The sequence below is a fragment of the Thermobia domestica genome, chromosome 4 (assembly GCF_964235325.1).
Source record: "Thermobia domestica chromosome 4, izTheDome1.hap1.1, whole genome shotgun sequence".
NCBI lineage: Eukaryota > Metazoa > Arthropoda > Insecta > Zygentoma > Lepismatidae > Thermobia > Thermobia domestica.
This window is the reverse complement of record NC_137457.1, coordinates 333,624,454-333,639,908: the sequence shown is the minus strand read 5'-3', so window position 1 is coordinate 333,639,908 and position 15,455 is coordinate 333,624,454. Positions and strand designations below refer to the sequence as shown.

The window sequence follows — 15,455 nt, the reverse complement described above, 5'->3', positions numbered from 1 at the left end:
TAGACTAGCTGAACCTGCGCTCTCTACACAGCGCATCATTCGCATATGAGCATAAATCTCCTTCTCATTCCTCACAACATATGTACATGTCCCTTTACAGACACAAGTGAAAGACGTCTTGATAAAAAAAAAAAAATCGGCAAGGGGTATCATAAAGGACAGTTTTTTTTCGATTATTTTTTCTCAATATCTCGCACCGTTTGTAAGATTTGAGCCTACTTCCGGTTGAAGTTTCTAATTCATGTATGACCAGTGTTTTCTTTCTTCTTGCTGCAGTATGTAGTAAGCAAATACATCACATATACAATTAATTATAATGTCAGTTATATATGGTGTTCATTGGGCAAAACACTCAAAAAATTAAGATTTATCTTAGCAAAAGAGACACTGACCAAAGCTTAAAACCCACTTTATTTTAAATTATAATTTGTAACTGTTTCGGATATCTAGCATATCCTTCTTTAGACACTATCGAAAATAAAAATCAGATTTTTTATTTTCGATAGTGTCTGAAAAAGGATATGCTAGATATCCGAAACAGTTACAAATTATAATTTAAAATAAAGTGGGTTTTAAGCTTTGGTCAGTGGCTCTTTTGTTAAAATAATCAATCCAAAGCCATGAATAGTCTTACTATTTATCTTAGACTCGAGAAATGCTTATCCTTCCTTTTTCATTATTATTTGGCCATGAAACATACGCCTGAGACATATACAACTCAATATACAACAATGTGGTGTTGGAACGTAAAACGCGTAGGATATGATGCTTTAGTTTTTTTTTTTTTTTAATTTCAATGCTTCCAGTGTACCCTAAAAATGTAATAAAGACATAATGCCCATGTCTTTTTTAAATATTCAATTAGAACTGGACAATCTACGCAAAATTTGCAAGCGATCAGTGAAAACGTCATCTTTCTAGAGCCTGTAGTTTCCGAGATCTCATTGTCGAAAGGGTTGGCCACAAACGTATAAATTTCCAGAAACATATAGTTTAAAAGAGCTCCAAAGATGGCAGCACAGTTCATTTGCATTCATTTTGGAGAAGGCTTATTAAAATACAAAGGTTTTGAACACTAATTTTATATCATAAACTTTATGAAAAAGATATAATTAACTAATTTAGAGTATTTAAAGTACAAATACTTAAAATGTTTTTCTCTGTTAAACTTGAAATCACACATAACCGTAAATGAAAGATTTGAAAGCTAAAGTTATAGGTTGGAGCTCAGGCGCTTTTAATTGTTATTGCAGCATTTTAATAGATAGATAAATCTTGGCTACGAGGAGACACTAAAATGTGTAAAAGTCATGATCAGCCTACTAGTGAAGACGTCTACACTACATACTTGACTTTCTTTTCTGCTAAACTGTAATTATTTTTGTGAACAGCCATTCTTGCGGCTAAGCTCCAGCTCCAGCATATATTTAAGAAATAATTTTTGTAGATAGTATTGATTATTATTTTGCGTCTTGAATCCATTTAACAAAGAAGTATGTCTATATTTATGATTTATTTATTTTCCTTTCGTTTTTCAGCGAGATGCCTTCCACCGCCTTTATAGTTACTACTGTCAGAATATTCCTCAATCGGAAGGTCTTCGCCGAGCAGTAGGAGAACACAACCTTTTCTTCAAGGAGTGTCAGATGAAACTGGGACATAAATTACCGTTAGGGGCCTATCTTCTCAAACCAGTACAAAGGATAACCAAGTACCAACTTCTTCTCAAGGTACCTTTATAAATATCAATTGCTAAGGACTTTGGTGTGCTATAACTCGTTTATACTTTTAGCCTTGTTAACATAAGTTAGTTTAACTTGTGTGTATGGTGTGTCTATCCACATGAAATAATATATTATAATATTATATGTGGATGTGCTCATCACCCTGATCTGGGGGTGATCTGGGACGGAGATCTTTATCTCTGAATGAATCCTGAAACAAATTTGACTCTTGTTTGTGTGAAATCTTGTAGTTTACTTGGATTATAGGTGGGTTATATGAGTAAAGTAATATTTATGTGAAAATGTGAATCGAACCAGGCGACCCACAACCTATTTCCTTAATAAGATTCCATGGAATCGAAGCGATTACTGGTACAGAATTGTCTTCCTCTCAAGAAAAAATGAAACTGAACGATAAACATTTATACAATTGGCTCCTGAATTCGGAAACTGCATCAATTAGTTGGCGAATTCTGACAACGAATATAAAGGAATTGAACCCGTGAATGTTATAAATTTGGCGTTCCAAAGAGAGACATAAAAGAACCAAACTGCTTGGACACTTATAAATTTGGTGCATACCGAACAGTGACAATTGGAATTATTGAATCTCGAACTGTTATGAATTTGAGTTGAGAAACAGGAACATTCGAGAATTGTATCGTGCGTGTTATACCTTGCCTGTCCGCCCGAGAGTCAAAAAAATCTCAAAAACTCCTTGATGGATCACCATCAAATTTAGCCAGGATATACAGGTCAAAAGTTGGAATCACGTTCTTTGATAGAGATAACATTCAAACCAAAGTGATAGAAATCAACCGTTTCCGCTTTAAGGTCGATCTCCATAAAGGAAAATTGATAGCGGATAGCGAGGGGCGGTTATTTTGCACTCGATGCGTCTCAATCTTCAGCTTTTATTAAAACCGGAAATGGTAGAAACCTCTACAACTGTTGATTTCAATATTAATCCACATAGAGCAAAAAATATAGGAGATAGCGAGAAGCGTTTCTTTGAAATTGGTTTAGCGTTCTGAGAATAGCTAGCAGCTTCTCTCTTAATCCTCTATTCAAACGAGAAGTGGCAGAAATCAATCACTTCCGGTTTTAGCGTTGATCACAGAGTAAAACTGGTAATAGATAGTAAAAAGTGGTTTTCTTCAGTGAATTACGCGTTCCAAGAATAAATTCCGTCTCCACTCTAAGCTCTCTACTAAAACCAAAAATAATAATAAAATCTATTAGCAGTTCGGGTTTCAATGTTAATTTAGAAAATATCACTCCATAGAAAGCAAACTGCTTGACATGGTGTACATTAGGCACTGCTACTCGTTCATCTCAAATGTTCAGAGCCACCCATTTTATTCGTTTTCAGTTGTCGGGGATGGCATCGATCCAGATTAATAACTGGTTCCATTGTATATTATAATTATTATTATTATTTATTATTAAAATAATATTTTAATACTGCATACCTGATGAGTTACTGCATTTGTGTTTTGTATATTCTTTTCTTATTGAGTTTTCGTATGGTGTTATTGAGTGAAGGGATGTCTAGAGGGGGAGACGTGAGTGGCTTTCTACATTACTTTAGAGGGTTGCCAGAATATAAGAGCAGTACACTCAGTGCATATATGTAGTGCATCTGTCTTTTCTTTCTTACGATTGTTGTGGTTTGAATGGGAAAGTTAAAACGCTGAAAAAAAAATTACCACACACACAGTAATTCATTACGATATTGCAAAAACTATATATCGTGTAAAGTAGTGCTTTTTTCCTCGCGTACCTCTAGACACAGTTCGCCATCCAATTGTGTACCCTTGAAGTTATTTAAAAGAAACTAAATCGAAATTAATTTATTTAACTTAATGCACATGTTCTATTGATTAAAAAGGAGAACAAATAGAATCCCAACAAAAGGGCAATCAGTATGCCGATCAAAAGACTATTTATAGGGGGTAAAGTGCACATCCGAAAAAAAATTAATATGGGAAATTTCAAAATATGTGGGAGGCATCCAGTTCTAGTGAGGAGGATTTTCCCCTATCCTTCCTGATAATTCGCACACTGAAGACAATGTTAAAAATTCAAAAATTGAAAGTAACTTTAGAACTTACTATGATTATTCAATAAATATTAAAAATGTGCTTATTTTACGATTACGTACTCCCAGAAACATCTTCGCGTACCCCTAGGGGTACGCGTACTCCCGGTTGAATAGCACTATTGTAAAGTATTCAGAATCTCTAGGGAAAAAAAAACTACGCTGTACCTGTATTAATGCGAAATCGTTCAAGTTAAAAGTTCCTTTGTCATATACGGCAGTAGACAGTTAATTACTAGCCATGGAGATGTTTTAATGTTTGATCCAATGTTAAATAAATAAAACACATTGAAGGCACAACAAGTTAAATTATGTACATAATTGCCTTCGCACAAATTTGATTAGATTGAATTTATCGTTTTTGATTTCTTTAAAAACTGATGCACATTTTTAAAAAATTCGCGTGAAAGCAGCATCCTCGTGACAGCAATGGCCTAATCTTCCCATCTGCACAACATATTATACACTTTATGTATAGTAAATTCAAAAGTAAACAAAAAGAATTATTTTTAAAAATGTAAGGCATAATATAGTTCTAATATTATGAGTTTGTACTTCTAATCTGATATTCCCTAAACAACAGTCATTTATGTCTATTTATCTGGCTATCAGCGTTTTTATTAAGCGGTATTGCATCGCAGTTTGTGATGCAAAAACATGGAAATGCGATACAAATTGAAAAAAATGTATCGCAAATTGCAATGTATCTTTGCATTTTCAATATTACCACGGAAGCCAAAATAAGGAGGAAAATGAAAAAGTATTCACTCTGCCTTTCCTTTCCTTTGTCCGTTTGTTGCTAGTGAGGTCATCCTCCACACTTTCTTAAGTTTAGGGTCATTCTATCCTTGTTTCTGAGTGTGTAATATAAAAAAGTCCCTTGAAGAAGAGGCGTATTGGCAGCAGAGAAAACAAATTCAAACTATATTGGACCTAGTTGATATATGGTGCAGCATGAATGGGACTTAGATATGGCTACTAAAGTTCAGAAGTGCATACAGTACATCACTGAAACAGTAACGGCATCCTTCAGCGCCGAAAATATACAAAAATACACTCGTGTTTCTCTCTCTTTTCTTTCCGCTTTTCGTTTGAAGTACTGATATACCGAATACCTATTTGCGTCTTTTTTTTTTTTTTTTTTTTTTTTTTTAAATCTCCTTGCGAGACGCCATGAACCTAACTCAAAAGCATCGCGACCCAATGGGACTCTATCTTGCTCTCTCTCTCTGTCTTTGTATGTTTGTCTGAAGAAAGAACAGCCAATGTCTTTGTGTTTTTCTGAGCCTAATTGTGAAGTATTTCCGTATTTTTTTAGACTTTTTTTAATGAATCTATAATTACTCCTTATAGTACAGAAAGTGCAGTACAATTTTTGCCAATTGCGATACAAATTTGAATTTGTATCTCAATTTGCTACACAAAGTGTAATTTAGAAAAAAAAGAAAAAACACGCTGCTAGTTTATATTCTGTTTGTGATCTCAGTTGATTAGTGTAGCAGTAAACAGGCGAACTGTGAACACGAGTCTTGCTTGTTGATGTGAGCGTGTATTGTTAAAGTATGTGAAGAAAATAGGTTTTATTTTTCGTATTATTGCATCTTAAAAGCTAAGATAATTAATTCTTTCCTTTTTCCTTCGACAAAAACTGCCCACGAATAAAATATTTTTTTTTAAAGAGTAGTAGTTTATGCTTTCAAAATAATATAAAATACACTCCCAAGAACAGAAGATAAATCTGTTAATATTAACGATTGTATTATTTTGGTTGTTAGGATCTTCTGAAGTACAGTGACGATGGGAAATGCTGCAAAGAGCTTCAAGAGGCTTTGGATTGTATGCTAGTTGTGTTGAAATGTGTCAATGACAGTATGCACCAAGTGGCTATCACTGGCTTCGGGGTAAGTAATTATATTATGCTAATAAAATAATTATATATATTTTATTATAATAAAAGAATAAAAAAAGAATGGAGAGAATTAGCTGCGTTGAGCGGAAAACGAGTGAGAAGGTGTTACAAATGGTGAAGAAGAAAAGAACAATTTGAGATATTATTAAGAAGAGGAAGGAAAACTGCTTGGGACATTGGCTAAGACGGACTTGTATCATGAGGGACGTGCTAGAGGGTACGGTGGCAGGAAAAAGAGGGAGGGCGAAGGAAACTACAATTGATGAACGATATCAAAAAAGAGAAATTATACCTGAAGACGAAGAGGTTAGCGGAAGACCATAGAACAGGGAAACTTCTTACTTGCAGCAAGTGACCTGCCAATTACGGAATAATAATAATAATAATAATAATAATAATAATAATAATAATAAAGATGAAGAAGAAAGGCTTAAATATTACTCAGAATTAATCATAAACAGATCAAAAAGGTTTGGCCAAAGCAATGGTTTCTGTTATAGTGGAATTGTGCAATTAACTTCCACAAACTTAGTTAATTCCATTCAACTTTATAACAATCACGATATTGGATCCAATCATGATATTGAATTTCTCAGATTGCATATATAATTCCAGGTTACTAAAGCTAAAATTACAAAATTCAACAACAGTTCGAAAACAATTTTCCAGAAGATATATTTTGAGCAGTTTCTTATATTTAAGGATATTTCTTAATACTGAAAATTAATGATACATTGTAATACTTTCGACAAAGTAGATACTTACAAATATCTAGGATTAACAGATCGAAACCATATCCACGAAGAAATTAGAAACTAGCTGAAAGCAGGGAATTCGTGTTATTATTCAGTCCAGATCCTGAAACGAATATTCGGACCCAAGTGGAATGGGAATGGCAGAAACTTCATAACGAGGAACTACATAATTTATATAGTTTACCAAACGTTGTTAGGGTCATCAAGTCTAGAAGCCTTAGGTGGGCAGGTCATGTAGCCAGAATGAAGAAAGTAGAACGGTTTCAAAATTCTAACTGAAAACTCAATCGGAGAAAAGGCAACTAGGAAGATCCGTGCGCAGAATAAAGGGTAATATTAAGACTTCTTTTCCAGAGATAGGAATGCAAAGTATAAACTGGATCCAGTTTGGCTAAAAAGAGAAGTCAATAGAAAGCTTTTGTGATTGCGGCGTTGCACCTTCGCGTTCCATGGGACTTAAAGTTAGTTTTTATAATATTTAGGGGAGAGGAGGGGACATTGGTACGATTTTTACTTACCCGAGATTTTAGCAACATATCGTCAGCTTGAGAAACATGATTTTTTTCCTACTTAAACTGTGATTCTTTAGCTACATTTACAATGTACAATATTGTTTCTACTAATGTCCTACCTGGAGTAAATTACATTTTACGAGAGGTCTCTAATCTGTACCAATCTTCCCCATGTAGGGGCAGATTGGTACTGGCTTTGGCGCAGATTGGTACAAGCAAAGCGAAATATCACACAGACTTTTTGATAATAGAGATAACGTAATTTATTTGTTTTATTTTTCCATGAAATATTTTGAGATGTAATATTCTATTAAACTTCCACAAACTCAAGTATTTTAACAATAGATTTAAGGATCTACGGCAGCAAAAATGAAAAATAAAAAAAAAAAAGTTTCATGAAAAGAATGTGAAGATTTGTAAGAATCTTTAGTAATTCAACAGATCTAGTTCAACCTGTTACAAAATAAATAAATGAATATAAATAAAAAAATAAAATAAAACAAGTCCAATGCTTGCTTGTGTTCTCATCAAAATTTAAAAGTTCCGCAAGCTATTTACAAAGATAAAAACGTACTATAAATGAGGTTCTGTCTCTATAAGGAAAAACAGAAGTAAATAATCCAAGGGCTACCTACAATTTACAAAATTTTGAAATCTTTCATACCTCAACTACTAGCTGGAAAAGATATTATACTTTTGGGCCGAGCGTAACCCTTGCTCCAAACGAGGCGGAACTTTGTTATTATAAAGGTAACCAAGAAAGTTCTGTCGCTTCTTCACCCACAACTTTCGAACATCGATATGTCACCTAAGACGTACTTGGAAGATAAAAAATAGTCCCATCAGTATCGACTACCTTCTGCCAACGTTCTGGGAGGCCATGGATTCCATCGCTGTAGAACAGGTGATAATCGTATGGTGCAATGTCCAGGGAGCATGACGGATACAGTAGTGTTTCCCATCCAAGACATAAAATGGTGTCCGGGATCATCCTATCCACGTGGGGCTTAGCCTTGTCCTGTAACAGGAGGATCCCTTCGCGATTCAGAAGTCCTGGTTCCAGAGTTTTGAGTTGTTCTTGAATACAAATCAACTGCTGACAGTACACAATTACATTGATGCTCCGACAAGCTGGTAGCAGTTCCGATGCACGATGATGCGAGCATCCTACCAAACACACAGGAGGACCTCCTTTTGGTGCAGTGCGGTTTCGGCTGTTTTGAACCAGTTCATGGGATGCTAACCAATGATGACGGCACCGTGGAGCTTCGTACAAGACCCACTTCTCATCATACGTCAACATCCTGTCCAGAAATGGCTCCTTCCTCAGACAATTACAGCAAAGAAACACAGGTGTCTGTTCGCGTTGCCTTCTGGTCCATATCCAATCATGTGGAATCCATCGACCCAACTTGTAGTGCTTCCCAAGTTAATAGAGGTGCTGCCGAAAGGTATCTTTACTCACACTGAATTGTAGTCGCAGTTCCTCACATGTCTGAACTCTGTTCGCCTTAATTGCTGCCTGAAGATCTTCATTTTGTACATGTGGTGCGTCTTCCAATGTTTCGTCACAATCTTTAAACTTGTTAAACCGCCGTTGCACTGTCCGCGTAGTCACTACATTCTTATCAAAGGCCTGGCGTATCTTCTCCCGTGCTACAGCGGCGTTTGACCCCAGTTTGAACTCGTACACCGTACTCGTCCTTAGGGCTCTCTGTGAAGGTCCCATGTTCACTCTGTCCTTACACAATTTCACTGTGTAACTGAACTGCCACAATCAGGTAGTACTTGTGTATATCTACACCAACAACTGACCTTCGCGTTTTCTTCATATCCATTCAACTTAGTGTGAGGGCCAATTGAACACATACCTCCACAAAAAGCAACAGAACATCCTTGGTTACCTTTATAAAATTAAAGTTTCAAGAACTTCGCCGAATAGCTTTCAAATAGGTTGCTGAAAGTCGAATAAATATGACGCTTACTATACGGTGCCGTTTAGCGCCCATGTAGAAATATATATTTAAGGTTGATTTTGTTAGACATGTGCCTATTAAAATCACTAGCAAATTATGACCTGAGGGAAAGAATCTTCACGTTTTTGCTATCATGGAACCTAAAGGGTTAAACAATTTTCCTTTCGGAAGTTTGTTTACTTATCGGCTATACCTGTAGTTCCGGAAAGTCGGAAATATAATAATAGGAAAGTTTTCCGTATTAGTTTGGTTAATTTATTTTTATGCTTTGATTACGGAAATCAAGCGATCAGACAAGAGATAGCCTATATTATTAGTAACTTTTTTCCACTTGATGTTAATCACAATGAAAACTGTGATACATGGGAAATGCACAAAGAGTAGCCTACCCTTATAATTACAAATGGAAGGGGTAGATTGGTACAGAGCAGTAGGGGCACATTGGTCCGTACCAATCCACCCCACATTCATGCATACTAATGTGCCCCAACGGAACTTCAGGATCATTAATTCCTATAACTGAAAAGTTACTCCACGCAGGGCAATTGAACATAAATGAAATTATTTGTAAAGAACTACACTTTCATGCAACATACATAAGTTTTCAAAAATCCAGTGCTTATTACAAATGTAAGCTTACAAAGACGTAAGTGAAAACTTACTTTTGCTCTAAGAAATCAAGTTATTTTTTTCAGCACATAGAAAAGAACGCTGCGTCCATCCATCAACTGTGCCTTACGATGTTCGTTTGTCACCAATGTTGCCAACACCAAACTGTTATCCATTTACCTCTTCACAGTGAAAAAATATCTACCTCGTACATATGTGCCCTGTATACCAATGTCCCTCCCCTCTCCCCTACTACAGTAGTAACATGGTGTATAATTTATTTCTCATACATGTGACATCTTTCTGATGCATTCTGTAATGAATTATATGATAATTATTTCATCTACGTATATGATAATTACGTACATCTTTGTTTGAATATAGGCTCTTTAGAATGCAACTTTGTATATACTATAATAAGGTATAAATATAAACGTTATAAAGGTATAATAACAAGATTTTGAAACAGCTGTCGATAAGCTGTACTTTTACTTTTCCGACGTAATATTATTATTACTTTTATTTTTTCAATTACAATGCTTCTTTTGGTACTATTACTTCAAAATGTACTATATTTTAATAATGCGTGGTAGGTCGCATAGTACAAGGCTTTACCTATTGGTAGAGCCTTTTGAATTTCTCCGTAATAGTTCTTATATTGCAGAGGAAAGGCGATTCAGTTGACAAAGAAGGTCATTTATGTTTTTTCTAAGTGAAACTACAGTCAATAGTTAATCATAGAAATGGACCATGTTCTAAATAGTTTATACTTTTGTAAGCAGAGATCTGGAGAGTAACGGAGTGTTTCTACTTTGACTTATATTAAAATGTGCCACGTTTTATTTTAATATCCATTACACCATTACTATGATATGAAATGCAAACGTGAAATAAAAGCAAGGATAGGAATCGGGAAAGAAGCCTTTAGAAGGAAGAAAATACTATTTTGTGGGATCTTGAATAAGGAGTTAAGAAAAAGACTCATAAAATGTTTCGTGTGAAATACTGTACTGTATAGGGCAGAAACATATAGATTATGCAAAAATAATGAAAAACGACTGGAAGCTTTCGAAATGTGGGTATGGAGAAGAATGGAGAGAATTAGCTGGGTCGAACGGAAAATGAATGAGAGGGTGTCAAAAATGGTGAGTGAGGAAAAAAAAACACTTTTTGATATTGTTAAGAAGAGGAAGTGAAACTGGTTGGGATATTGGCTAAGAAGGAATTATATTATGAAGGGCGTCCTAGAGGATATAGTGGCAGAAAAAAGAAGGAGAGAACGAAGGAGACTACAATTAATGGACGATATCAAAACACATAAATCGTACGTGAAGACAAAGAGGTTAGCTATAAACCATAGAGAATGGAAGCTTCTGAGGTGCAGCATGTGACCTGCCAATAACGGAACAATACCTAATGATAATGATGCACTATTGCTGTGCCCTCAGAGATATATTTTCGAGCTTAACGCCCGCGATAAGTCTGGATTACTTGAGAAAATATGGCATCAGTCTATGCTCTCTATCTACTGTTGTGTTACTGTCTATTTGTTCGGTTTCCACAAAGGAGTATGAACTTGCGTTCGGAAAAGCGAGAAGTCAGCGTGTAGAAAGAGCAAGTAAAGAAATGAAAGAAAAATACATGCTGCTCTATTGCTCTGGAAGGATTACTTTATTCCATGTGGGACACACAGAAAGACTAAGACTCGTTAGTTGGACTTTAATGTCCCGTTTTAGTGCCGAGATTATAGGAGACGCAGACCCGCAGTTTTAAGACAGAGTCGAAATGCATTCAAATCTTTTCTTTATCTTTAAGTTTTAACGTCCCCTGTTAGGCTAAAGAAAACTATGATTAAGGGAAGTCAATGTTGATGGAATGAGAAAGTGAGAGGAAACAGAATTACCCGAGAGCACGATGTTTTTCACCACAAACTTACTTGGCAGGAAATCGAACCAGGGACCCAACGCACAAGAGGTAAGCCTTCTACCACTGAACTATCGTGTCCCCAAATCTATTTAAATATCAATAAATATCAATAGTTGGTCGCGGTGGCTCAGTGGTAGAGCGTTCACCTCTGGTGCATGGGGTCCCGGATTCAAACCCTGCTCCCGCCAAGTGAACTTTGTGGTGGACAAACACCGTGTGCGTGGGTTTTCTCGGGGCTCTCCCGTTTCCTCTCACTTTCTTCATTCCACCATTTCATTCATTTCTCATAATCACCGTCTCCTTTAGCCTAACCGGCATAATCGTGGGACGTAAAATCCAAAGATTCATTTCATTCATTCAAATATCAATAGTCTCCCATCGACAATAAAAGACAAGCTGATGGGTATTCATTGTGATTGAGTTGGATACAGTAACGGACCATAACCACCTTATATATACAGGGTGTTTCAAAACATCATTTGGGAGGTGATTCCTGACACCAAGATAAGATAAAATAGTATAGATCTATCTGGGTGCAGAAATGCGTCATTTCCGAGTTATAGGCTACCGAAAACATGAAAAAATGAACTTTAAATGCCCATAGCTCCAATACTATGGGACCTGTCATAGTCGGGTCAAGACTTCACTTAGGAAATAATATGTGCACTATCCACAAATAGATGTTTCAGAATTCTGCAGTACTCAAACAACAGTTTTTATAGAGGGAGTTTCTGCAGGCATGTAACTTGAAGTACTCACCAACTAGCTTTATAGAAATTGTTGCGTGAGTGCTGCAGGATTCTGAAACATGAATATTTGAAGGCACGTTCCTAAGCTTGACCTGACTACACTAAGTTCCATAACATTCGAGCTACGGACCTTTAAAATTCATTTATTCATGTTTTCGGCAGACTATAACTCCTAAATGACGGATTTCTGCACCCAGGTTGGTCTATCTATACAATTAAGGAAAATTCATGTTAATACATTCGAGAACAGAGTTTTCCTTTGGAATACATAGGCCTACAGAATTAATTTATTTTCGCATTAAAATACACATTATTTTGTTTTATTGTTAGTTTGAATGTAGCAAGTAAGAATTTGTTCTATTGGATCGTTTCAGGGTAGTTTGGCTGATCAAGGGAAGCTGCTGATGCAGGGATCATTTAACGTGTGGACGGAAAGCAAGAAAGATCGTTTAAAAGAGCTTCGGCTGAAGCCTATGCAAAGGCACATCTTCCTCTATGAGAAGGCGGTGCTTTTCTGTAAAAAGGTGGGCAGAGACCCTGATAAGGCCACCTACCACTTCAAGCGCTATTTGAAGGTAAGCATTGCATTTCATTTTTATTGAAAAGTAAGTGTTTATTGTATGTAGCTCTGATAAATTCAACGTAGTAATATTAAAACAATAATGGTAAATATACGTTAAACAAGTACTTGAAATAATTACTCGGAATATGAAATTGACGCATGAGAGAGCATACCTTACTGCGTCACTTTTTTTTTTTTTTAATAATGTTTCAAAGATGCTACCACCTTCTTCAGTCGACGAATCATTGTGCAGCTTTGTTTACATCTGTAATTCTTATCCCTATTTTTTATTTTAGTTTTAAAATTCGGTTGCTGTCCTGTATAATATGTAAAATTTCTTCCTTTATATTTAAGACGAGCACTGATCTTAAATCTACTGGAACAGTTTATATATATTTGATAGACCATTTAAGCTGTCCGCCTGTCGAGAGAGAGAGAGAGAGAGAGAGAGAGAGAGAGAGAGAGAGAGAGAGAGAGCATTTGAAGATTAAACTTTTGTTTCAAAATGAAATTTTTGAGTTTAACGTCCCACGATTATGTCTGTTAGACTAAGGTAGACAATGATTTAAGCAAATGAATGATGATAGAAGTATTGGTGGACTCGGAAAGTGGGAGGAAACGGGAGTACACCAAGAAAACTTATGGAGACGATGTTGTCCACCACGAACTTACTTGGCCGTGGATCAAAGCAGGGACACGAACCACGAACTTGTTCCATATGACACGACACGAAGATCAGTGTATAAATAAAACATGGAACAGGGTCACACCACATCCCTTAAAAACAGTCTAGGCCTATTTCAGTAAAATGCCTATTATTAGGGCTCTCAGGAGTAATATGTACTTCTTAAAGCTTTAAGTTGTCAAATATTGTCATCTGAATATAACTAGTGAAGCATGGAATGGACCTACCCCGTTCCCAAAATAACTGAAAATAGTTTAAAATGTTGCTACTTCCCCATCATCCAAACAAAATATATTTCCCTAAGATGAAACATAAATATAATTCGGGAACGCCAACTGAAACCTTTTAGAAATAAAAAAAATGTGTATTAAGGTTTAATATTTTAATAGGGTAGCTCAATTTTATTTTTCTCTAGAGAGCTAAATATTATATCTTCTCCGTCTTCCCTCCAGGAAAGGTTCCAAGTTACATTTCTAAGCTATACAAAACCGAAACTACCAAAAGAAAGGTTACATGTCAGTTTCACATGTTTCTGCCATGTCAGCTTGTGGCTACTTTCACTCCTTTCCATTTGATACAGCGTTGTAAGAGACTTTCCTCTAGTTAAATATTAATGGATAATCTGTTCGCGGTAGGGACACTAGATCAACAATGTGTGAAAGCTTCTTCAGACCGGCCATCCAGTGAGATTTTCTTCATTGATACCAGGAGAATGCCGGGAGGTACTTAATATACAGGTTCCGGACAGTTTCCTTCCGTCCCCAATGCTTTCTTCCTTCCCTTTCATTAAATACTCTGATCGCCGAGGGACGTTATCCCTCATACGTGACGGGCTAAAATGGCCATAGATGCAGAGAGCCCTGAAATCTAAATTCCAATCCTATTGTATTATTTTTATTATTTTACTAAAATGTTATAAATTTTCTTTGTTTCCAGATGTCTCAGGTGGGCCTTACTGAAAACGTTAGGGGCTCTAAAGGGGACCAGCGTAAGTTTGAGATCTGGCTGCAGGGCCGTCAGGAAGTGTACATCATCCAAGCAGCAACAATGGAGCAGAAGGAGGCGTGGGTGAAAGAGATTAAGAGGGTGCTTTTCGAGCAGCTCGAGTTCTTGAAAGGAGAGAACATCAAACAGTACTCAGCCAAAATACAAAAGGGAGCCAGTCTTAACGGAATGCAACTGCCTAGTTCTCCTACAGCAATTCACAGGTACACTTCACAATAACATAAAACTAATTCTATTCTGTCATTTGTAAAATCCTTTTCTTTAGAATTATGTATGTCGTTAGCCTGCCCTAACCACTCTGCCGTGTCATGACAAAACGCTGTAACTTTGGCGAAGAAGTTTTGCGAAAATGAGCCTTAAAGTTTTCATCCGAAAATGTGATCTGTATCGTGTAGAACCAGTGTAACTAGGCAATAATGGTCAACCAATCAATTTTCACCAAATTTAATCACACAACATGCATTTACATAACATTACATGTAACCACGTGTTTCCAAAGTCAAGATACACTATTTCTACACGATACAGATCACATTTTCGGATGAAAACTTTAAGGCTCATTTTCGCAAAACTTCTTCGCCAAAGTTACAGCGTTTTGTCACGACACGGCAGCACTGGTTAAATTCAGGGGCAGTCTTCGCACCAATTTTTTATGGGAAGCCACGGGTCTCCCACTAAAGCGCTCAGCTAAAAGTAAACGCCATCAGTCTCAAGTACGTACATATAAAATTTTACAATCTACCGTATACTTATGAGATGTGAGTAATTTTATGGGTATTGCTTCTTTTCTTCTATTTGTATTCCCTCCGTATCCTCCATAGGTACAGTATGTTCAATAATTAATTCATTAAGGTCAGTTACTGGGATAAGGCTACATGACTTAAGGTACTCCCTTGCGTTAAGATAATATTCGGTCTAGAGTCCCTGATTCCCTTTTTCCAA

General features: G+C 36.2%; 1 protein-coding gene across 4 annotated transcripts in view; it reads left to right on the top strand.

The window, feature by feature from the left end:
- The window catches only part of LOC145684481 (guanine nucleotide exchange factor DBS), a 295,537-nt gene that overhangs the window by 259,872 nt on the left and 20,210 nt on the right, over window positions 1-15,455 (top strand). For all 4 annotated transcript variants that reach the window (XM_081756923.1, XM_081756924.1, XM_081756925.1 and 1 more), the window contains 4 exons: window positions 1,539-1,730; window positions 5,601-5,726; window positions 12,636-12,836; window positions 14,445-14,716. In XM_081756923.1, the coding sequence (XP_081613049.1) occupies window positions 1,539-1,730; window positions 5,601-5,726; window positions 12,636-12,836; window positions 14,445-14,716 (791 nt within the window). The remainder of the gene's footprint in view (window positions 1-1,538; window positions 1,731-5,600; window positions 5,727-12,635; window positions 12,837-14,444; window positions 14,717-15,455) is intronic.